Below are 25,150 nucleotides of genomic sequence, written 5' to 3' on the forward strand. Positions count from 1 at the left end.
ACGAATTCAATTTCATATTTTAGAATTAAAACTTGTTATTCTATTTCAAAAAAAAAAACACACTTGTTATTCTTATATCTAGTACTTATTCAATATAAACTTTAGCGTAAATATCAATTTTATAAGTGAGGTTAACTCCTGATAATTACCAGAAACTTAAAACTTCAAACACAAGGACATTTTAACATAAAGTCTACATGCAGGATGACAATAGATACCAGAGACTTGAATACCTGAGTAGAATACACATAAAAGGCATACAAACAAATCTTAAACATGCGACTCATCATGAGAAAACTAAGGGTTTGTGATCGTAAGTCCAAAAGCTTTCTGAATCTCTTCCATCTTTTCAGTACGGAGAGTCTCCAGAGCCTTCAATTTAATTTTACTATCATCAAAAAGTTCAAAGGTACCAAAGACTTGAGCACCTGAAACTATAAAAAGTTAAAAGGCCTACAAAAAAAACTCTCAAGCATGTGACTGATCAGGGGGAAACTCTGGACTTGACAAGAGATCATCTCCTACGTAGCCAACAACAAGGTTTGTAGCCATAGGTCCAAAAGCTTTCTGAATCGCATGCATCTTTTCAGCACGAAGAGTCTCTAGATCCTTTAATTTAGATTTAGTATCATCAATACAAACCTGAAACTCTTGTAACTTACTTTTGGCATCAACAATATGACAGTCGATCGCATGAATCTCCGAAAGTAGGGGCTGTGAAAACCGGACCTGTTCTATATAGTTCAGACGACCCAAAAGCCAACTCACATTGAATCCGAATTCCTGCAACTCCGCAAATACTTCCCTGTACTCAGCTATCGTCTTAGCATCAACATCACTCAGAGAAATTTTGGTAAAGTCATTCACAGAGGTGCACAACATATTCAGCTTAATTGTACAAAATTTCTTGTTTTTAGTGGTGAAGTGCTCAAAGGTTTCTGGGTACTTATCCATAATGCGATCAAGCAGACATACAAACTCACAGTAAACCTCATGGCCCTGCCATAACCTAAAATCACTATTACCCCCAGAAGAACTTACCCGACCACTGCCTGTCCTTTTAACTGGTGCACCTATTTGTCTAACCCTGTCACCATCTAATAAAGAGTTCTGCCCCACAAGCTCTTCCTGCACTCCCATGTGTGCAGTGTCGACAAACACACTTTTATGTACATATTGAGAATTAATCAACACTTTGGTTGGAGATCCCGGCTCTTGTCGCACCACATTTTGGGCTTTCACAGTAGATGCCTCTTTACGAGAAATTATATTCTGGAAAACAAATCAGAAAGTTTAGTGAAGCATTCTGACTGAGAGTTAAACATATGTACCTGTTTATCAACAAAATAAATTTGTTTCACATAATATGCTATGCAGAAGATGAGTAGACCACTTTAGCAAATAACATGAGTTATTATCTTAGTCAACTTCTTCCACAAAGTGAGGCAAGAATATTTAGCTAAACAATCGAGTTACCACCGTGCCATTAGTTTTATAACAGCATTACAGCAAGACCACCTAGCAAGCTGGCATCAGCACATCGCTTTAATAGTTGATGTTTAAAAACATAATTATAACATAAAGGTATATTAGCCTCTGAACTCAAAGATTGTTTTACTGGCTCTAACGCATCCCAAATGATTTTTTGTGCCCACCCTCACTGTTCAAAACTCCTTTTATCTAGTTTCTACTGGCTCCATCTTCTTCTTAACTATTTCCAAATCAGTTTAATCTCAAGTTGATTATTTGTGGGTGTAGCTTTGACACATATACCTACACAAGTGAATCCCCAAAGCTCTAATTTAATAATGCATAAAAAGAAATTAGTAAAGGCTTTCACTTATCCTAAGATCTACAGGTTTATAGGGAAAGTACTTTATTCAGTTCAGCTATGACAAGACCAATTCAAGAAGTTTGGAAATTTATGAATTTTAGACCTTCAAGATATTTTAACAAATGAAAACCTGGACAACAATGTTTTAAGAAAACATATGGAAGTTGCAACCTTTACATTTTATATAGTATTTTTAAACCTCAATTACTCAAACATTCCAGAATTAAACATGCTAAATACTAAGCAAAAAAATATTCAACAACCACAAGTCCACAATAGTGCCCAGACAATCATAATTCAAAATTTTAAGTATAACAAACAACCCCTACAAAATAAGTCCAAATTTGAAGTATACCGCTTCAAAAAATTAAGGCCTTATGTAAGCACATGTTTAAACATTAAGGTCAACTATCATATTCAACCTCTTTTCTTTTTGTACGTGCTCGTACAAAAACAAAAGAAAACAAATTTGTGTATACGTAAAAAAACCGAATAGTAAATAAATGACCTACATCTTAAGAAGTTGAGATTTTGTCAAAATAGCTGTTGTTATTCAGAATATATATGGTCATGAACTAGCAGGAAACAATGGTTAACGCATAAGTTAATACATTTAAAGTGTTTTGCTTATCTGCTTTCGTATTATATATTGTTTACTTCATGAAACCTAATTGTTCATAGGTCATGACCATTTATATCAAAATCAAATTGAGGCTAAAACCTTCCCATAATAAGACTACAAGCTAATTTATTAGCACTTCTTTCTTAGGAGAATTTGCTATAATTAATAGCACAAATAAACAAAATTCAAATATTTCTACAGAGACTTAAAAATCAATATATGTAGATCAACCATTTATGCTCATGCTCTCCAGTCAGAAGAACATGATGTAAAGGAGATATATCTGGTATGACTACATAAATGCTAAATGCACTGTTTATGCATACAGAAAACAAGATAATGAGTGCATCAAGTTACCAAGAAGGATAATCAATAATTTTAATACCTGTGGCAATGCCGTGACCATGGTGGCTGCTGGGGAGCCACCAAGTAAGTAGCTTCTCAGAGTACTGGATAAACTTGCCTCATTACATCCAAGTGGCAGCTTTACATACTCCAAGTCACAGAATGGAGAAGGGAAACTTACAAGAAAGTCAAAAATCCAGAGAAGTGCCTAAGAAATAATAAAAAAACAAAGAGCAAAATATAGAACATCAGTTGAAGGAATTGCAATCAATATCAACTAAAATAAAAAGTAATAATATAGTAGCCTCTGTGTTTCCTTCCCAGAGTATCATATTCTGCACAAACCAATATCACATAGAAGCTAACGAGAAGGGGGGATAATCACTCTCAGTAAGGACAAGTCTAAAAATTGCAACTGTCTACAAAATAAAATTGAAAAGGATAATATATAAACTTGCTTTTTTTTGCTAAATATTATGTGCACTTGTTTCCTTCAACAAACCACATATGACATATGCATGTCAAGTTTTATTTGTTGACTTGGGATGGAATAATGAAGCTCATCGGTACAACCCGCAAGAGATGGGAAATGCTTGGTACATAAAATATTACTCCCTCCGTCCCCTTGAATAATATACATATGAAATGTACACGGAGACTAAGAAAAGTGTATAAAGTAGTATGAAATAATGGGAAAGAGAAAGAAAAGTGGGTATAATGGTGGGACCCATTAATTTTTAATATATAAAATAGAGATAGTGGAGTAAAAAGTAGTGTGAAAAGGAAAGAAAAGTGAGAAAGTGGTGGGACCATTAACTAATTTGGGAAAATTTTGAAATGTATAGAATTAAGTGGGACATCTCAGAAAGGAAAGTGTATAGAATTAAATGGGACGGAGGGAGTAATAGATATGACTAATTCATTACTAAATTGAGAGTGATCTGTCTGACAAAAAAATAAAAATTGAGAGTGATATGAGTGTAAGCAAACATGTTCAAATATGAATCTCTCATTATTTAAAGATAGAAACAGACTTTTTTAGTAACTAAGTACATAGATATACGCGTCATGTTTAACAATACTCCATATACTTGGTCCTTGTAACACTTGTCAAGGCGTGAAGACAAAACAAGGTGCTAGTGCCCACCTAGGCCATAAGTTAAACAGATTGTGTTCAAATATACATGTGCATATATCATGTAGACATATTTTGTTTAGTTTCAAATTTTCAATATGATTATATTAATTTAAGATCATATCATTTGACATATTTTATTAACTTTTATTTTATTTTTTTAATTGCTGTTATCAATATAATGATTTAATTGTAATAGTTCACATTAAAATTTAACCTACAAAAGAAAAACTGCAATGAGATAAAGCAAAACAAAATTATGTATTAGGAAAATAGTTGATACGTGTTAGGAATATAGTCAATATATGTAGTTCAACACTTGATTCACCAAGTGACTAGTGTACATCTAGGCGATGCCAAATTCACATAATTTAGGCCTAGGCAACGACTATTTTACCTACCCCATTCAAACCAATGCAACCATCTACCCGTGTTTGATGACCTTTCCGTCCAGGGGTCACCTTGATGGTAACTATGCTCCTTAACCCTAAGTAATTTTCTTGAAGTACTTTATCTCACCAAAATGTAAAAGACCAAGTTATTATAAATTTCAAAAAATATTTGATTGTAGTATGTTCCTTATATAAATTATTAATAATAGAACTTCAAGTAAATGAAAATATTGTTCTGTATATTAACTCTAACAACCCTCTTTATACTTGTTCCTTATTATAATAATAATATTAAATTTGACGAGAGAGAGAGGAAAAAGAAGTGTACAAAAGGAGGAAAATGAATATTATATTAATAAAAGTGTGAACAGGGAATGACTCTAGCTTTCTTAGAAATAAGGAATGAGATGGGTGTCCTAACTTTTGAATAAACCACTACCACACCATTGGAGCACAATTTTGCACCAAATTCCTTAAATTTTATGTTAGAAGCTCATATACCTAATACATTGGAGTTGCTTTTCGGAGCTATTTTCTAATGATACCTCCTAACTTTTAACTTAGAAGTTTAGATAGAAAGAGCCTAGAAGACGCTCTATGGTAAATTGGTAATATAAATATTAAACCGATCACATGATATAAGAACCGGAAGATGGGATATATTACCAATGAATTAAACATCTGCTAAAGATGTCAGAAATTATATTTACCAAAGTCACTAGTTATAATATCAATACATTCATATCTTTGCTGATAGAAGGAAACAAAGGGAGACTAATGCCGATATTTGTCAAATTGCCAAGTAAGTTACCTCAATGATCTCCAAGTCAAGACTAAGAATCTTAGCACTACCAAGTCCTGGTAGCATACTTGTAAGCTGTTGATAACATTCTTTCATCTTCTGCCGCGAGAAGCTTTTTGCATCTATCCAACCCTTTAGTCTTACATTTACATAGTCCAACTTAGTATCCTCAAAAGTTACTGGGAAGATACCAATAGAAGTAAATTTCTTTAGCTTTGGAGCAAAAACCACAATTTTACTAGTAGGAATCCCCTTGTCCTGGTTGTAGCGGGTCTCGATCTCCAGGTTCACCAATTCAGGACAATGTACAAAACAATTACATATAGAAACCTCTTTGTGAAATAATTTAAGATTTTGTAAACTGACAAGTGCAGCAAATAGGTCCTTCATATTCTCAGGATATTGTACATCATCAAGAGTTAGACTAGTCAAAGCTGGCAAATCCCAATCTTTACTGGGCAATTTACACATACGCACAACGAGAGATGTTAATTCAGGTAAACGAAAAGCACAGGACTGCAAATCCCAACTTTCAAGCGACAGATTTCTCAACGCAGGCAAGCAGGTTACATATATTTCCGCCAACTTGTCAACGTCAAACCGGTTAAACCCACAAAAATTTTTGCGTGTCAAGCAAAGAGTCGATAAAGCAGGTAAATCCCAACAATCTGATTTTGACACACAATCTCCAAGTTTAATTGTCAGTTCCAGTTTCTCAATATATACAGAGTTAAAATTTGATAACTTAAACGGCTTATGTTCCGCCCGGAAATGAACATTTAAGTATCGAACACGACGAACAATAGCATATCTAATAAACTCAGTCATTAAGCCTTGAGGCAGCATAGCCATCTCCAGACATGAAATCTGGGATTGATAGTTTCGATTAATCATTACCTGACGAGTTAAATTACTCATTTTCGGACATGAATACCAGTGATTCCATTTGAAGTTGAGAAAGGGGAGAGTAGTCCATACACGCTTCCATCGTTTGGAGAGAGCGCTGGTCTGAACACTTAATTTGGTATCTACGAACTTGAGAATTTGATGAAGCAATTCATCTGGCAATCTGCTGATTCTGTCTTCTCCATCTTCACTTGTGATTCTTGCTTTCTTCTTCTTCTCCCACTGACTGTTCATTTCTCTTCTCAAGCCCTAGACCCTAATTTGATTTTCCCACCAATGATATAAACCAGTGTTCAGACGCCGGGTCCTCGTTTTTAACCCCTCAGCTATCCGAGTTGCGAGTAAATGGGTTCAAAATCGTACTCGAGGTCAATTTTTTATTAGATAATTTTATTATTAATCAGTGTATAATTATATATGAGAAAAAAAATAATTAAAAAAATACCTGATTAGTTATCCGATAACTCGTTCCCATTACTCTCCCGAGTTTCGAGTACTCATTTTTCCGGAACCAACTTGAGTTGGATTGATTTCCAATTTTTACAACCTTGATATAAAAAAATTACCAATGTGTCTCTCGACAAGTTAAAAGTTAAAATTAGATCACGCAAATATTTAATATTATTTACACATTGTACAAAAATATGATAGGAAAATGAAATAATATTTTTCACATATATATTCTCATTTACAATACAGTACACAAACTCAAAAATATACGATCTTAGTGTCTAGTTTACGATAACGTTTTGAGTAGAGTATATGATTTGAATATATGACCTAATTAATTAATTAAAATAATAACAATTTATAATATAGTAACAAAAATTTTAATAATAATTTATGATAAATAATTTGATATATATATATATATGTATATATGTATATATCATAAATTATAAAAGAAAAGAAAAGATATAATATGAATTAATATGTATAAATTAGTTAATTAAGAATACTTAAATATGTATATATTTTAATCATATTTCTTCCTATATCGCATCGTGTATTTTTGTATATGTAAAAATTTTGTATAATTTCCTGCTATTTCAGTTTTTGCTTATCACTGTGTTTAGATTTGAGATTTAGGTTGTGTCGTGTTCGTGTTTGGATACACGATACAAATCATTGGGTCCACCGTAAATAAATTTAGTAAACTTAAGAGGAGATGATCAACTTAGTAAACTTTTTTTTTTTGACAGAATCAACTTAGTAAACTTGAAAGACATAATTACTGTAACATTTACTTATTTATATCAAAATATTCTTCTTTTTTTGTCAAATTAAGATTCAAAAACATCATCCTAATATCCATGTTGAAAATGAGTAACACAATTTCTTTATTTTAATTCTTATACTTAATCTGTCTCCTTTTATATGTCATTTTTAAAATAAAATTTGTTCCTCCTTACATGTCCATTTACACTTTCAAAATAAATTTAATGATAATTTTTTTAAATCTATCTTCAGAATTTCTAGTTTGAAGGCTTAACTTATTTAAAATTTAGTTGAATCCATCTTTTTGAAGACATTAATTAGAGATATTCAATCATTTTCAAAACATTAATTTATTCAGAATAAAAAGTCAATACAACTAACTAATTTTTGGCATGTGTGTTTTTGAAAATGAATATGTAAAAAGAAACATAAAGAGTATCACTTATGAAAAGACCAATATTAGCCCCGTCAATCGTGTCCTGTACTTTCGTGTGCTTTCAAGTTTCGCCGTCAATCGTGCTGTTTACTTTCACATTTTGTGATAATTAACATAAACTTGAGTACACAAGGATATTTTAACATAAAGTCTACATGCAGGATGACAATAGATACCAGAGACTTGAGTACCTGACTAGAATAGATAAACGGCATCCAAACAAATCTTAATCATGCGACTCATTTTCAGAAAACTACGGGCTTGACAAGAGATCATCTCCTATGCAGCCAACAACAAGGTTTGTGACCGCAGGTCCAAAAGCTTTCTGAATCTCTTTCATCTTTTCAGCACGGAGAGTCTCCAGATCCTTTAATTTAGTTATAGTATCATCAAAAAGAGTCTTATACTCTTGTAACTTACTTTTGGTATCAACAATATGAGAGTCAATTGCATGAAGCTCCGAAAATAGGGGCTGTGAAAACCGGACCTGTTCTATGTAGTTCAGACGGCTCACAAGCCAACTCACGTTAAATCCGAATTTCTGCAACTCTGCAAATACATCCCTGTACTCGGAAATCATCTCAGTGTCAACATCAGTCATAGAGATTTTGGTGAAGTCATTCACTGAAGTGCACAGGGTATTCAGCTTAATTGTACAAAATTTCTTGTTTTTGGTGGTGAAGTGCTCAAAGGTTTCTGGGTACTTATCCATAATGAGATCAAGCAGACATACAAACTCACAGTTAACCTCATGGCCCTGCCATAACGCAAAATCACTATCATCTCTGGAGGATCTTACCTGATCATTGCCTGTCCTTTCAACTGGTGCACTAATTTGTCTAACCCTCTCAACATCTAATAAAGAGTTCTGCTCCACAAGCTCTTCTAGCACTCCCAGGTCTGCAGTTTCAACACACGCAGTTTTATGTATATATTGAGAATCAACCAATACCCTGGTTGGAGGTCCCAAGGGCTCTTGTAGCACCACATTTTGAGCTTTCACAGTAGCTGCCTCTGTATAAGGAGCGATGTCCTGGCAAAAAACCCAAAAAGTTCAGGGAAACATGCTGACTGAGAATTAAACATATGCACCTATTTATTAACATAATAAAATGTGTCTTCACATTATATACCTAATAGAAAATAAATAGACCGGCTTAATAAAAAACATGAGTTATCCTAGTCAACTTCTTTTATAAAGTGAAACAAAAATATTCAGCTAAACGATCAAATTTTCAGTAAAAGCCATTAGTTTTATAACAGCATACCACCTAGCAAGCTGGCATCACTTCAACAGTTGATGCTTAAAAACATGATTAAAATATAAGTAGGTATATCATCCTATGAACTCAAATTTTGTTTTTCCGGCTAAGACCTAGCCCAAGTGATCTGCTACCCACCCGTTCCATTTTAACACTCTTGTTTAGATTCCACTTTCTCCATCTTATTCTTTTGGGAAATATGCAAAAATACCCATGTTTTCAAACTTATTTTCAAAATACGGTCGAAGTTGCAACTGAGGTTGCAACACAGTTGATTTTCAGGTTATTGGCGTTGCAAAAAAGGTTGCAGATGAGGCTGCACCTTATTTTTGAAAATAATTTCTGCAACTTGGGTATTTTTGAAAAACGCCCTATTCTTTTTAGTCATGTTTAAAAGAAGTTTGGTTTCACGTTGATTCACATGTGTTTGTATGTACATGTGCTTTGTGCGGGTGAGCTTCTGTGGAATATACCTACACAATTAAAATCCCGAAGCTCTAATTTAATCATGCAGAAAAAAATCACTAAAGGTTGTAACTTCTATGATCTAAAGCTCTGTTGAGCGTAAATTAATCAAATCAACCATGACAAGACCTATTCAAAGAGAAACAATTCATACTCTGGAACATTGTTAAATACCAAATAAAAAGATAACCAACATCCACAATTAGCACGAAAGCAATCGAAGTACAAGACTGGATGTATACTAAACAACTCCAACAAATGAAATTCAAGATCAAAGTGTACCTTTTCATAAAATGGTTTTATGTATTGGCCATTTTAAAAACAAGTGATTAAGTGAAAAACATTTTGACCTCAACCTTATGGAGTTGAAAATTTGTATAAATACCTGTTCTTAATCAAGATATTTGGACATGAACTAGCAGGAAACATGCTTTGATGCTTAATGCCTACGTAATATGTTTTTCACATTTTTCTTATTTGCTCTGGTAGTATAAATTGTTTACTTTAAACCTGATTGTTCACAAGCCATAACCATATACACCAAAAATAATTTGAAGCTAAGACCTTTCTATAATAAGACTGGAAGCTAATTTGATAACACTTCTTGCAGAGGAAATTTTGCTAAAATTAGTAGCACAAATAAACAAAAATTCAAATCCTTTTACAGAGACTTGAAAATCAATATCTGCAAATCCATCATTTCATGCTCATGCTCCCCCGTAAAAAAGAATTTAATGTACAAGGACTAAGGAGATATACCTAGTATGACTATATAAATTCGACATGCATTGTTTATGAGATAACGAATGTATCAAGTTACTAAGAAGAAATGATTGATATTTTGAATACCTGGGCTGTGACAATGGTGGCTGTTGGAGAGCCACCAAGTAGGTAACTTCTCAGAGTACTGGATATATTTGCCTCATTACATCCACGTGGCAGCTTTACAAACTTTAAGTCATAGAATGGAGAAGGGAAACTTAAAAGAAAGTCGAATATCGATTGAAGTGCCTACAAGATTATAGAACAACATAGAGTAATATATAAAACATCAGTCAAAGGAATTGTAGTTACATCTGTTGTTCAATTAACCAACATATAAAAAGTAACAATTAAATAGCCCATATGTTTCCTCCCCAGGGTATCATATTTAGCATAAAGCACGATCACAAAGAAACTAATGAGAAGGGGGCATAATTACTCTGCGAGGACAAGTCAAAGAAGGGCAACCACTGTCCGCCACATGAATTTGAAAAGGACAATATATAATATAGGCTTGTTTCCTTTAAAAAAACATGGCCTAGAAGCGTGTCAAATCCTGATTGTTAACTTCAAATGGAATAATGAAGTTCAATGGTTCAACCGCAAAGATGCTTTATACATACAAGAGATGCTTTATACATATACTATTGATAGATGCTATTATTTTTGTGACCAAAGTGGGACTGTCTGGTGTATACAAGTTTAATCAAACATAAGCAAACAAAAATTTATCATGCTTTGAAAAATAGAACAAACTTCTAACATATGGCTGCAAGAGACTCTTATCCCCTCCTTAAATATATTATAAAAAAAATTAATCTCCTAGTAACTTACTCCAACATATTGTGTGACATCTCCAACATTACTCCAGATACTCACTCCTTATCAAACTTGTTAAAGGCAAAAAGGCTGAACAAGGTTATTAGGCGAATTGTGCTCATCTATATATGAGCACATATATTATTTATCATGTACACATATTTTGATTAACTTTAAAAGATCATGTGACTCCATTAATTATATTTTACTAATGTTTTTATATTTGAAAATTTTGGTTATCAATATGTTGGTTTAGTTGTAACCGTAATGTGACCCAGAAAAGATACGTTGCAACGATAATAAGAAAATTCATTACATATTCACAATGTACATAATGTAGTTGAATGCTTGATTAACCTGGTGTAGCACATTCACTAAGTGTACACCTAGGCAACGACTATATAACCTACCCTATTCAAATCAAATCAAGGCAGGCATCTATCAATATTTGATCGCCTTGTCACCTAGGCGACGCCTTGATAACTATGCTCATTACATAACTTGTTAAAGAAAGTACTTAATATCACTAAATGTAATAGACTAATAATCAAAAAGTCTAAAAGCTAAGACGGTTTGTTTCGCTTACACTTTTATCATTTTCTTTACATTATTGGTTTAAAAAATGTACTAAAAGGAAAAAATTATCAATTAGTTTACGGATCGAGACTACAATTAATAAATAATGACACAATATCATTGTTATACACATAAAAAGAATTAATTACAATCAAAACCCGCAAACTACTAACTATGTGCACCTGAAGCTAATTAGATAATGTTCTTACATATTTGTATTATTAATAACAAGTAATAGTAATAGCGCAAATAGTTTTAACACTAATATCCATTTTTAAAAAATTAAAATATATTACTTAAAAATAACAATATATATTAAGAGAGAGTTTTTTTATGGGGTTTTTTGTGGGGTACGGAGTAATAATTAGAGTATTATATGTCCTACTACAACACCTTTGCAAAATTTTGTAAGGAAAACATTAAGGTACTCCAAGGAGTACTTTATTCATAGTTTAAATATCAAAGTGTTTTTTTAAAGTAGAATATGAACCTGGGAGAGATGGAGTGTAAACAGAGTGTCTTTAGTAATTTATTAAAATATGACTCTAAAAGTGGGAGAAGACCCTTTAGAAACAAGGACAAAAGGGAGGCTTCTATAAAATGAGGAGCTACTAGGAGCCCCTTGGAGCTAATTTTTTAATTAATACCTCATAAATTTTAACTTCAATTTAAAATACGAAGTCTCTTGGAGAAGCTATAAGGTAATATTATTACTGGGCGATCACATTAAATAAGAACTGGAATATGAGATAGCTTACAGATAAATAACTGAATTTACTAAAGATGTATCATAAGGCATGTTAAGAAATTAGTAGATCTTTTTAAGTCATAAGTTATAAAATAAAATATCAATTATACCTTTGAAGAGAGAAGGAAACAAATAGTCATGTGAAGTGATAAATAAACTCCACATTCTACAATTTAAACTCCACACTAATATGTATATTACATTATAACCCAAAAGTCATAAATGTCGATAATTACGAGATTGAAATTAAGTTACCTCAATGGCTTCCAGGTCAAGATTAAGAATCTTGGCACTACCAAGTGCGGGAAGCATAATGGTAAATTGTTGATAAGTTTCTTTCGACTTTTCCCAGTAGAAGTTCTTGTCATCTATCCAACCATGCAGTTTAACATTTGCATAGTCCAACTTGGAAACTTCAAACATGATTCTAAAGATACCAACAGAAGTAAAATTGCTGAGTTTTGGAGCAAAAACCACAACTGTACTGTCAGGAACCGCTTTGTAGGAGCAGTAGCGGGTCTTGATTTCCAGGTTCACCAATTCAGGACAATGTACAAAACAGTTTTGTACAGAAACATCGTCGTAAGTTAATTTGAGATTTCGTAGATTGACAAGTGCAGCAAATAGGTCCTTCATATTCTCAGGAAATTTCACATCATCAAGAGTTAGACTAGTTAAAGCTGGCAAATTCCAAACTTTGGGCAATTTGCATCTACGTAGAATGAGAGTTGTCAAGTCAATAAAACTAAAAAGGGAGTGTAAATCCCACTTCTCAAGTGACAGATCTCTCAAGGCAGGCAAGCAGGTCAAATATTGTTTCTCTAACTTGTAGAATCGATTATCAGATATATAATAACTGTATGTCAAGCTTTTTAAGCGTAAAGTTGATAAAACAGGTAAATCCCAACAATCTGATTCTAAAAGAGAATCTTCAGGCTTAATTTCTAATTCCAGCTTCTGAATCGAATCAGAGTTAAAGTTAGATAACTTATAAGGCTTATGATCAGACCGAAAATGAACAATTAAGCATTGAACATGATGAGAAATAGCATATTCAATAAACTTAACCATTAAACTGTAAGGGAGCAATTTGAGCTCCAAACACGAAATCTGGACCCCGTGGTTTCGACGAGTGAAAACTTGACGGGCTAAATTACTTGCGGTGGCGGCTGAAGACCGTTGGTCCCATTTAAAGTTGAGAAAGGGGAGAGTAGTCCATACAAGCTTCCATCGTTTGGAGAGAGCGCTGGTTTGAACACTAAATTTGGTATCTACAAACTTGAGGATTCGATGAAGCAATTCATCAGGCAATTTGCTGATTCTGTCTTCTCCGTCTTCACTTGTGATTCTTGCTTTCTTCTTCTTCTTCTCCGACTGACCGTTCATTTTACTTCTCTTCTCAAACCCTAGCCCCTAATTCAGTTTTCCCGCCGAAATGATACAGAAATGTGACTCTCCCTTTTGATTCATGGGTACTCTTTTCTAACAAAAGTTGCATTCTTCCTATACTAAGGGGCTGGTATTGTATTGTGATTTTCAATGACTTTTATTTACTTTTAAAATCTAGGTGTATTCAATTAAGATTTTTAAATACTCTTTAAAAATAAAGAGGTATTATATTAGGATTTCTAAAAAGTCTTTCAAAATTTGAGGTATTGAATTACAACTTTTAAAGAGTTATTAAAAATCAGTTGTTATTCAATATATCAATGACTTTGGTGGAAATATATAATTGATAGACTTTTAATGACTTTCTATGAAAAATTGCATATATTTTTTCAGAAAATTGTCAGGCCATTCCTGAAAAGATTTGACACGACTTTATCTTCCCTCAATTAACCGGTTGCTCCAACCTAGGCTTCATCCTCTGCGAAAAGTCTCTTCAATTCATTATTTTTCTTCTCTACTATGGTTTTCTATTATCATTCTGTGTTTTTACATACATATAGATCTACTTGCTTCTATTAATGATTTTTAATTTATACAGATTGTCGAAGATCTCAATCTTGTTATAAGCATAAAACGAAAATTCAGCTACATTCAGAGCTTACCAGGCATATATGCCATGCAAAGGTCATACCTACCAGTTAAACATCCATACACCTTCAAGCCTAACAATCCACGTATAGTGACCGAATCAAGTGAAGCAGAATTCTGTATCGACGAGAAGCACTACTTAAGTAGACCAAAAATGTTGCAGTATTAAGTAGATCAAAAATGTTGCAGTATATATAATACAGCAATAATACCTTGTGCTCGATTTTATAGTCGCCAGATTTGTGAACATACACCCAACTTGGGTATAGCATAAGATCGAGAGGGTATAACAAAAGGTCTAGAGGGTTTCAAAGAGGCTATTTATGATTTTAATAAAAGTCTATTAAAGTATTTCAAAGTCATGAATTTGTAAAAAAAAGTCCGTTAAACTTTTTAAAAGTCATTGTCTCGGGAGTCATGGATTATTTTTGAAATCTTAACAAGTCAACGAGAGTCATTAAAAGTCTATAAAATCCATTAAAGTTATCTTCCCAAAATTTGTCATTAAAAATCATTATACAATACCAGCCCCTAAAAGTTGTTCTTTCCATTTAGGAAAAAAAAACTGTTCTTTTCTATTTTTATATAAAATACATACAATTATTTTATAATATAGTTTTTAACTTTTTAAAATAATAAAAAAATTGTCGTTAATCTTTGATAAAAAAAATTGTCAGCATTGACCGATGATAATAAAATATGAACAACTAAAAAAACGGAGATAATATTAAATTATAATTCTGAGTATGTTCCAGTTTTTTCTATAAGTATTGAAAATTGTCGATAAATCTTGTATTTGTGAATTCAATTTTATATTTATATTTCGTACTTAATCGGAATTTGATCTATTAACGGGACACTAGATATTTACCGGAGACTATGAAATCAGAGCAATAGTGCAATACATTGGTTTTATATATTTTTAGGGATATGGTAAATCACCGTTAAGATATACTCGTTCAGTCCTCTCATTTTTTTACGTTATTTTTTGTCATGTTTTTCACACTCATTTAAAGTATAGTTCTATAATATATTTTTTTTAATTTTTTTTCTCTGAATAAAAGTTTGATGTTTAAATTTTTATTTAAAAAAAGAACATTTTGAAAAAAAAATTATGAAATTATATTTCATAGAAACGTCAAAATGCGTGTAATAGGGAAGTAAACAAACACCTGACAGTGGCTGACACAGAGGGAGTAATTTGGATAGTCCAAAATTAAGGCAAGCAGATTCGCACTAGCACGAAATCTAAACCATTGTTTTGTTTATGCAAGACCTGGTTCAACATTATCCCTGGTTACAAAAACATGCAAATATGCAATGACGCAAAGATCAAAACTTTTGTCATGATATGATACTAAAATGATCCAGTATATACCCTCTGCACTATATATAGATGTCGGACCTCTATTAACCCTTAACAAACCCAAGAGTTCCGATTTAACAATGGCTAAACAGATGGGATTGACTATAATAGTGTTGGCACTTCTAATGATAACAGTGGAGATCAAAGGAGGAAACAGATTTCAATCTATCACTACATGTTGCTTAAAACAAGGTGCCACTTACCCCTCTGCAGACTCTCCTACTTCCTCTCCACCACCACCGGCTCCTCTTATGACTACAGCGGAATCAAAATTTGTACAAGGCCACAGAGGCGGATCCATACAGTCAGAGGCCACCGCGGAAAGACCTGCTCCCTGAAATTATTATATCTGCATTGTGTGTTTTCAATACTAAGTGCGTTGTTTCAAGTACTTATTATGCTAGCCAGTATCTGACTTTTCTTCTTTTTCATCCTTTTCTATACTGGATTTGTAAGATATCGTCTTGTTTGTTTTCTGCATCATGTTTAACATATTATTTTTGATCTGATTCCTGAGTTAGTCTATTGCAAACATATATCCACAAAATTGAAGTAGGATTGTGAAGTGAACTAGATTTTTAAAGAATTTTTAGGAACCCTTTTTTCACATCGAAGAAGAAAAGAACTACTAGTGTGTATCATCACTGCAATAAGATTTTCTGGCTCTACCGGTGCATACCTAGCTCTGATCCTGAGATTACAGCTCACAGTTGAGATCGCATAATATGGGTGCATATATAGAATCAATATATGGTTTTGGCTACTTTGACTGTGTATCTGCATTTTCCTACCAAATGCTTGTTAACAACCCTCCTTTTCAAATGCCTATCATTTTCTTAGGATTCAAATAAAAGGTTTTCGGTAGATACTTCAGAATTTCTTATTTCTCTATAAAAATTCTTAAAAAAATTTCATTCTATTATCCCCGTTGCATTCGATTCAAGTAAAAGCAACCTTACCTCAAAATGAACTATAATATAGGTAGGAAGCAACCTTACCTCAAAATAAGAAATTTTGATGTTTAGGGAATGACTAAAACTCTGCGATAGTGGATTTTTGTAACATATTCCTCAAAATTATATTTTAATGCATCATCTTATATTAATATACATTAACTAGCATCACATTTGACACTACAAGAAAAGCGCACATTTCAAATTCTGACTGCAGTCTTTACTCTAATGGATATACAGAAAAGTTCATATCGTATCCACAGAGACCAGGTTATCATCAACAGAACACTCTCTCTAAAGCAATTCATCAACAGACATGGCCAGTAAAACTGAACCCCTGATTTCTCGGCAAAGCTATAGCTGGAGTATTGTCTATGATACCTCCTATTTTCTGAGAAGGATTAACAGGGGTGTATTGGATTGGGATTTTAAAGCATTTTTTTGCATTAATGAAATCCGAGAGTATTCGATTGGGATTATTTGAAATCCATTAAAATCTTGAGGTATTCAATTGGGATTTTAAACTATGCTACAAAATCTAGTGGTATTCAATTGAGATTTTAAATAATGCTTTAAAATCTGATGGTATTCAATTGGGATTGTTTAAAATCCATTAAAATCTGATGGTATTCAAATGCTGATGGATTTTTTTTCATTTCATAAAATGATGGATTTTGTGGCATTCTTCAGTGTATTTTAAGTTTTTTGAAATCCCACCAAATTCAATGGGATTTTGAAGCATTGTACCTAAATCCTATCAACTCTGCGACATTTCATCACGAATCCGCAAAAAATCAAAATCCCATACAATCCATTAAAATCCATAGACTAAAAACAATGCATTAAAATCTCAATCGAATACACCCCCGTAAATTTGTATCAGATTTTCCGTATATTATATCTGTGAAAAGTATTATGGTAATCAAATCTCGCCATGTGTATAAGTATATTAAATCCAATCAAGAGAAAACAGCATGTCTGTTCGGAATTTTCTCAGATCACAAAATCGGACACCCAATAGTTGAGTAGTTAAATTTACATATTTTGAACCTTTTGACAAGATCACTAAATCAGGATAACTTCTAGCAGCTTGATATACACAAAAAGATATACATGCACACAGATCTAGTGTAGCATCATTCCCTCTAAAAGGAAGAAATGGATTATCATCAGAAACTGTACAGAAAATCAGATCAGTTTCCACCTTGCCATGACCAGCTAGCTAACCACAGCAAGTAGTAATTGGAGTTGTCGACACCGGTGATCCATACTGAGCAGTTGGCGGCTTCATAGTGGAACATATAACACCTCCACAAATGACACCACCCTTTCTGCAACATGGAGACACGCCTGCAACTGCATTCTGCCTGACTCCTCCTCTTACCGCTACTATTATCGTTAGCAGCAACAAAATCATTAGTCTTACCTCTATTTGTATAGCCATTAAGTCTATATAGTGAATACTGTTTATTTCTTGATCTGTTTCCTACTCTTAGCGCTTGGTTAATATTGATAGAAACGCGATCTCTCTATTTATGTTAGTGGTTGTACGTAGATTATTCTTTTATTGTGACCTTCAGCTCACTGCTTCATGCTGCTTCTGTTAGTTTTGCTGGTCTATTGTCATGTCCACATGAAATTTAAGTGACTTGGGAAGAATCCTAAGGATTTATGGGTAATGTTAAGTTTTAACTTCTATCGTTCTATTCAATAAAAAATTGCTGTTATGTATACTTTCTTGTTTTTTATGTGGATTACACAGCATATATTTCAGTATGTCACCATCTATGAAGCATAAAGTTTAGCTTTTACTGCGGACCGTAAATATGTTCATTATGTTTCTTATAACATTTTTCAGGTACATCACAATCAAAATATATGAATTACAGAATAATCTGGATAGTTACTGAAGGAAGGGTCTTAGAGTATATCTTGCTGTCACTGACAATCACCATCATATGTGTACTGCTGCGGAATCTGAACCTTAATTTGTTTCCGAAACACTTGATTTAACTTCATCCCTGGTTTCATTAAGATTAACATGCAACAAAAATGGTTATGTCAAGATTTTGTATCAGATCTATTGGTATATACCCTCAAGTCCTCTACTATAAATAGATGTTAGATCTCTATCAAACCTTAAATCACACTAGAGTTCCGAGTTCATATAGATATAATGGCTAAACAGATTGGATTCACAATAATAGTGCTGGTATTTTTATTGATAACAGTAAAGATTAATGGAGGAAACAGATATCTAGCTGTTACTACTACTCCCTCTACAGAGTCCCCTGCTCCCTCTCCGTCTCCATCGGAATCACCACTTGCAATGCCACTTGTTGCTCCTGTTCCAGCAAAAGCACAATATGTACTAAACAGCAGGGTGGGAGGCATACAGTAAGAGTTCACCACATCAAGAGTTTCACCCCAGAATCATTATATGTGTACATCGCGTGATTTCTATGACTAACAGCGTCATTTCTTGAAGAACTTGTCATATGACTTTCTGGCTCTTACTTTTTTTCCTTTGTATCCTTGTTTAATTAGAATCGTCTGAATTGTGTGTAAGATATGGACAATGTAGGTCTCTTGTTGTAAATATGTGCTTATGTATCATTAGGATTAGCTTCCAATAGTATTTGTACTTCATTTGTGGCGTGTCGTTGGAGATTTATGTACTGTATCAAGGATCTTGTCATTCAATAACTAATATTATGTGTCTTTCTATAACTAATATTATGTATGCATATCACCATCAAAAACGTATTAGTTATATAAAGTCCAAAAAAATTCATCAGCATTTAAATACCATCAGTTTTTAACGGATTTTAAATAATCACAATTGAGTATCACAATATATTTAAGCATATTTCAAAATATTGATCGAATACCATCAGATCTATTAATTTTTTTAGGAGTTTTGCGACCTTTTTTATAGTTACAGTTGTAAACTTGTAACAATAAAATAAAGAAAATACAGTTATAAGTATGGTCGTTCATCCATCATTGTCCAAAGATGACCCGGTATCTTTATCCTAAAAACCAAAGTAGCCACATTGGACAACATGAAACCAGAGAAATGAGCTGAGATCAACCAATGAAAAAATACCTTATCCTGATCCTTTTATCTTGCTCAAACCTACGACACCAATGATCTTAGGCCTTCATCTTCATACAAATTATTTCCTCTACTTGTACAACTAATAAGACTAGATCCATAAACCAGTCCACATAATAGATTTTACAATATTCAATGGCAGCCTCACTCCATGCAGCTGCGACTTTCATGCAACACACTAAGGTGGGAGGTATCCAAACTCGACCTGCGCTACAACTGAAGTCTTCACCTAGCCTTTGCAAGGCTTTTGGCGTCGAGTCTAGCGGAGCTAGGGTGACTTGTTCCCTGCAATCTGATTTGAAGGACTTGGCTCATAAGTGTGCTGATGCCGCTAAAGTTGCTGGTTTTGCCCTTGCCACTTCTGCTCTTGTAGTTTCGGTATGTCAGTATGCATGAAATTCATGAGAATCCTCCTTTTAGTCTTAGTACAAGTTTTGCATTTAAACTAATTATGTGAATTTACAGGGTGCAAGTGCCGAAGGGGTTCCAAAGAGGCTGACTTACGATGAAATTCAGAGCAAGACATACATGGAAGTAAAGGGAACTGGAACTGCTAATCAGTGTCCAACAATTGAAGGCGGGTCCGAAAGTTTTGCATTTAAGTCTGGCAAATATAATGCCAAGAAGTTCTGCTTGGAACCTACATCATTCACTGTTAAGGCCGAAAGTGTGGGCAAGAATGGCCCTCCTGAATTCCAGAAGACCAAACTAATGACCCGCTTGACCTATACTCTTGATGAGATCGAAGGGCCCTTTGAGGTTGCCTCAGATGGCAGTGTTAAATTTGAGGAAAAAGATGGAATTGATTATGCTGCTGTTACTGTTCAGCTTCCTGGTGGAGAGCGTGTGCCCTTCCTCTTCACCATTAAGCAGCTAGTAGCATCTGGCAAACCTGACAGCTTTTCGGGAGATTTTCTTGTGCCATCTTACAGGGGTTCATCTTTCCTTGACCCAAAGGGTAGAGGTGGTTCCACTGGTTATGATAACGCGGTTGCATTGCCTGCCGGAGGCAGAGGAGATGAAGAGGAGCTTGCTAAGGAGAACACAAAGAATACAGCATCTTCAACCGGAAAGATCACGTTTAGTGTTACAAATAGCAAGCCGGAGACTGGTGAGGTGATTGGAGTTTTCGAAAGCATTCAGCCATCTGATACTGATTTGGGAGCTAAGGTTCCTAAGGATGTGAAAATTCAAGGGGTCTGGTATGCTCAACTTGATTAGTAGGGGATCTTGGAATCAATGTAATAAGCGTCCTGGTTCAGATTTTGTTTTTTTAACAAAGTTGTTTATGATGTCAATCCTGATCCTACAATTTTGGTAGACCATTATTTACGAGACTTAATGTCCCTTTTATCCCTTAATATTCGGGGTTTACCGATATAACCTCAATATTTTACTCGACTGATTTAATCCTTTAAGTATCCGTTGTATTCCGATTATCCCTCACACCAAGATGTAGTCAAAAAGCAAACTTGATACTTCACAACCATTTATTCTGGTACGAGGATTACTCGATATATAATGGATACTTTGAGAGTTAGATCGACCGAGTTAAAACATCGAGAACTGATCGTTACATTCCTAAATTTTAAGCGTTAAAAGATCTTGCAAATTATAGTATCAGAATCTTTGATTGTTCGTGATAGATATGATAGTTGCGCGTATTTTGAGCATGACTTAGGAAGCTACTGCAGTTGACGTTGAATTAAATAATGAACCATTCGATAAAGTTTTTATAAAATATACATATACTTATCAATAAAGATGAAGAAGGTAATTGATATGTTGAACTTTTAGAATAGAGTTAATTGCAAAACGCACCCCCGGATATCTAAAAAAGCATTTTAGATCAATACTTTAAATAATTGCACTATGCACCCCGTTGGTTAATATGGCGCGTCACTTTGCACCCTTTCCGTTAATTTTGACAATTAAGGTTAAAAGTCTTAGGGGTAGTTTTAGAAATTTAAAAAAAATTAATTTTAACCAGATCCTTATTTAATTTTTTCGACCTTCTAAACGATATTTTTTGAAAAATCTTAATGAACGAAAGTTGTAGAGAACGAAAAGATCTTTGAAAACAATAAAATTCAAAATTATTGAAATCCTTTTTGTTATTGTTTAATAAATTACAAAAATTGGAGATATTTTAAAAATTCGTAATAAATTCGATTAATATCGAATTTCAATGATGTTTGATGATTCGGAAAGCACTTTCAATTGCCTATAACTTTCGTTCACATGGTTTCTTCATATTATGTTTTGAATTATTTTCGAAAATATTTCAAAAATATTATTTTGTTCATGTTGTTTCCTCATATTATTTCGAAAATATTTCGAAACATAATATGAAGAAACAACATGAACGAAAGTTATAGGCAATTGAAAGTGCTTTCTGAATCATGAAAAATCATTGAAATACGATCTTAATTGAATTTATTACGAATTTTTAATGGATCTCCAACTTTTGTAATTTATTAAACAATAACGAAAAGGATTTCAATAATTTTGAATTTTATAGTTTTAAAAAAGTCTTTTCGTTCTCTACAACTTTCGTTCTTTAAGATTTTTCAAAAAATATTGTTTGGAGGGTCAAAAAAATTAAATAAAGATCTGGTTAATATTAATTTATTTAAATTTCACAAACTACCTCTGAGACTTTTAACCTTAATTGTCAAAATTAACGGAAAGGGTGCAAACTGACGCGCCAAATTAACCAACGGGGTGCATAGTGCAATTATTTAAAATATTGGTCTACAATGCCTTTTCGGATATCCTAAGGGGTGCTTTTTGCAATTAACTCTTTAGAATATCATATAAGGTTCCTATTGGACTGTCACAATTATTTATAGAATATTATTAACCATTCCAGTTACAATAGCTTTTATATAATGGAGTTTTTCAAAGTTAAAATTTATTAAATTGTATGTCTGCAGTAGGATGTCGCAAGAATAGTTGAATGAGTTGACTATGTTATCAATCGAGAGAGATATGCTTGCAAATTCTAATTTCGAAGGCTTGATTGATGATTTTGTTAGTAAAAAAAAATGAAAAGAATAATTTTTAAGTCATGAATTATCTTTTTTTTGTTAGATACTGAAACGAGTTAGTTGATTTTTTTTTACAAGAGTAAATTTTTTTTAAGACCGCATGAAATCTTTTTTAAGACTGCATGGCCATCTTCCATCTCAGAGCCGTCCATGAACCTTCCGACTCAAAAACTGGTTGTCATGACTCTAGCAGCTGCCCGATCAAGCTTTAAGATAGATAGCTGTGTTTGAGGTTGTGTAGATCGTATTCTAGGCAAGGGTATCTTTTTTGTGGTATCATTCTAAAAACTCCACCTGAAGGAACCAATCATCAATATACTTATATAAAGGAGAAGCGAGTGGCGTGTAGGTGGCGCCTCTCACATCGCTTCATTCTGTTTTTCTAATTTTCTCGGATTTTTGGATGTAAAATATCAATAATTAGAATTACTTTTTTTAGTTTCGGGTGTATTAGAAGCAAGTTTCAGAATCTGATTTTGTTTCAGATTATATATGGAATATAGTAGTTTGAAAGTTTTAATCTGATTTTGTTTCAGATTATTTATGGAATATAGCGCCTCTCACATCGCTCCATTCCGTTTTTCTAATTTTCTCGGATTTTTGGATGTAAAATATCAATAATTAGAACTACCTTTTTTAGTTTCGGGTGTATTAGAAGCAAGTTTCAGAATCTGATTTTGTTTCAGATTATTTATGGAATATAGTAGTTTGAAAGTTTTAATCTGATTTTGTTTCAAATTATTTATGGAATATAGTAGTTTGAAAGTTTTAATCTGATTTTGTTTTAAATTATTTAATTATGGGAAAGAGTAGCACACATATAAATACCCCTATATATTGTAGGGTTTTGAACCATCTAAACACAACCTCCTCTCTCTATACCACAACTCTACCTCTCTCTGGTGATAGTTCTCTTACTTGATTTCTAACTCGGTGGTGCTGTTCTTATGCAACGATAAGTGAATGCTGTTTATATAGTATTAAAAAAATAAAGATTGTTGCAAGCAAAGGTAGTTATAGATCGCTATGTGGGAGCCGACAAATTCAAACAAAGGAAAAGAATATAGTCTTTACATGATATTGATGGATGATATCAATAAATTAACTATTAGTGATGTATGTTTGTTGGTTATTCTTTTATAATATTTATTTTGTTCATCGGACATGTTTGTTGTTGTTAATTATTATATGATTAACTTTGTATAAAGGAAAATATGGTGGAGAAGCGAGGGGCTGTAGATGGCGTCTCTCACATCGATCCGTTCTATTTTTTAAATTTTATGGAATTTTTGGATGAAAAATATCAAAAATTAAAAGTACCTTTATTAGTTTCGGGTATATTAGAAGCAAGTATCAGAATCTGATTTTGTTTCGGATTATTTACGGAATATAGTAATTTGAAAGTTTTAATCTAATTTTGTTTCAGATTATTTAATTATAGGAAAGAGTAGCACACAAGCCTCCCTGCACCTATAAATACCCCCGCAGATCGTAAGGTTTTGGATCATCTAAACACAACTTCCCCTCTCTCAATACTACAACCTCACGGATTTAAGTTAGATGTTTTTGTGCACAATCAATCCAACAAAATTGGCGGAAGGTGACAATGTAAGAACATAATTACTTTTCAAAAAAAACACAAATAAAATTAAGATTCGTCGTGTTTTAAATTGTTAATCACCTGTATAACTTTATTTTCATTTTTTCACCATGAATTATAGTCCAATTTTACAATTTTATATATTAGTATTGGTATTACATCAAGATTTTTATAATATAAAATTTATTTTATCCTACAAATATTAATTTTGAAACGTTAATTAGTTTATATAGACAACTACAAAATTATTTTATTCTATAAATATTAATATTGAATCATTAATATAATTTTTATAGGCCGCCGCAACGCGCGGCTTCTCAACTAGTTCAATATAATGAGAATATCTGATAGCGTCCGTTTTCATAATTTATATTCCGTTTGTCTGATGATATAATATATTTGCACTTGTCTGGTGATATACTGTTATTATATAATACTCGAAAGAGAGTAAGTTTAGTTGAAAAGTGAGTAAAGTAGTGGGACCCATTAATATTTTAATAGATAGTGGAGGAAAGTAGTGGAGTATTAGATGTAATAGTATTTGTTTAAAAAAAAGAGTATAAAATAGAGAGATAGTGGGTGTAATAGTGAAAAGTAGTGTTCAAAAATAGTAAGTATGATACCCAGAAAGGAAATGAGGTCACATAAAATGGGACGGAGGGATTAGAGTCCTCTGTTGTAACCTCTTTTTTTTTTCTTTTTCT

The 25,150-nt window shown here is 33.0% G+C and overlaps 3 protein-coding genes across 3 annotated transcripts; 1 reads left to right on the forward strand and 2 right to left on the reverse strand.

Annotated features, from left to right (window-relative positions):
• Positions 1-149: 149 nt before the first annotated feature.
• On the reverse strand, positions 150-6,341 carry LOC108224435 (putative F-box/FBD/LRR-repeat protein At3g56780). The gene is made up of 3 exons (XM_064079915.1): positions 5,140-6,341; positions 2,842-3,009; positions 150-1,272 (listed from the first exon to the last, which is right to left on the reverse strand). The coding sequence occupies exons 1-3, from the start codon at positions 6,268-6,270 to the stop codon at positions 469-471; spliced, it is 2,103 nt and encodes a 700-aa protein (XP_063935985.1). The 5' UTR covers positions 6,271-6,341; the 3' UTR covers positions 150-468.
• Positions 6,342-7,776: 1,435 nt separating this feature from the next.
• LOC108225304 (putative F-box/FBD/LRR-repeat protein At4g03220) lies at positions 7,777-13,773 on the reverse strand. The gene is made up of 3 exons (XM_017400140.2): positions 12,578-13,773; positions 10,267-10,428; positions 7,777-8,723 (listed from the first exon to the last, which is right to left on the reverse strand). Exons 1-3 carry the CDS (start codon positions 13,706-13,708, stop codon positions 7,944-7,946), a joined length of 2,073 nt encoding a protein of 690 aa, XP_017255629.1. The 5' UTR covers positions 13,709-13,773; the 3' UTR covers positions 7,777-7,943.
• Positions 13,774-19,740: 5,967 nt separating this feature from the next.
• LOC108224633 (oxygen-evolving enhancer protein 1, chloroplastic) lies at positions 19,741-21,094 on the forward strand. The gene is made up of 2 exons (XM_017399310.2): positions 19,741-20,174; positions 20,262-21,094. The coding sequence occupies exons 1-2, from the start codon at positions 19,932-19,934 to the stop codon at positions 21,015-21,017; spliced, it is 999 nt and encodes a 332-aa protein (XP_017254799.1). The 5' UTR covers positions 19,741-19,931; the 3' UTR covers positions 21,018-21,094.
• The last annotated feature ends 4,056 nt before the right edge of the window (positions 21,095-25,150 follow it).

The sequence above is a fragment of the Daucus carota genome, chromosome 6 (assembly GCF_001625215.2).
Source record: "Daucus carota subsp. sativus chromosome 6, DH1 v3.0, whole genome shotgun sequence".
NCBI lineage: Eukaryota > Viridiplantae > Streptophyta > Magnoliopsida > Apiales > Apiaceae > Daucus > Daucus carota.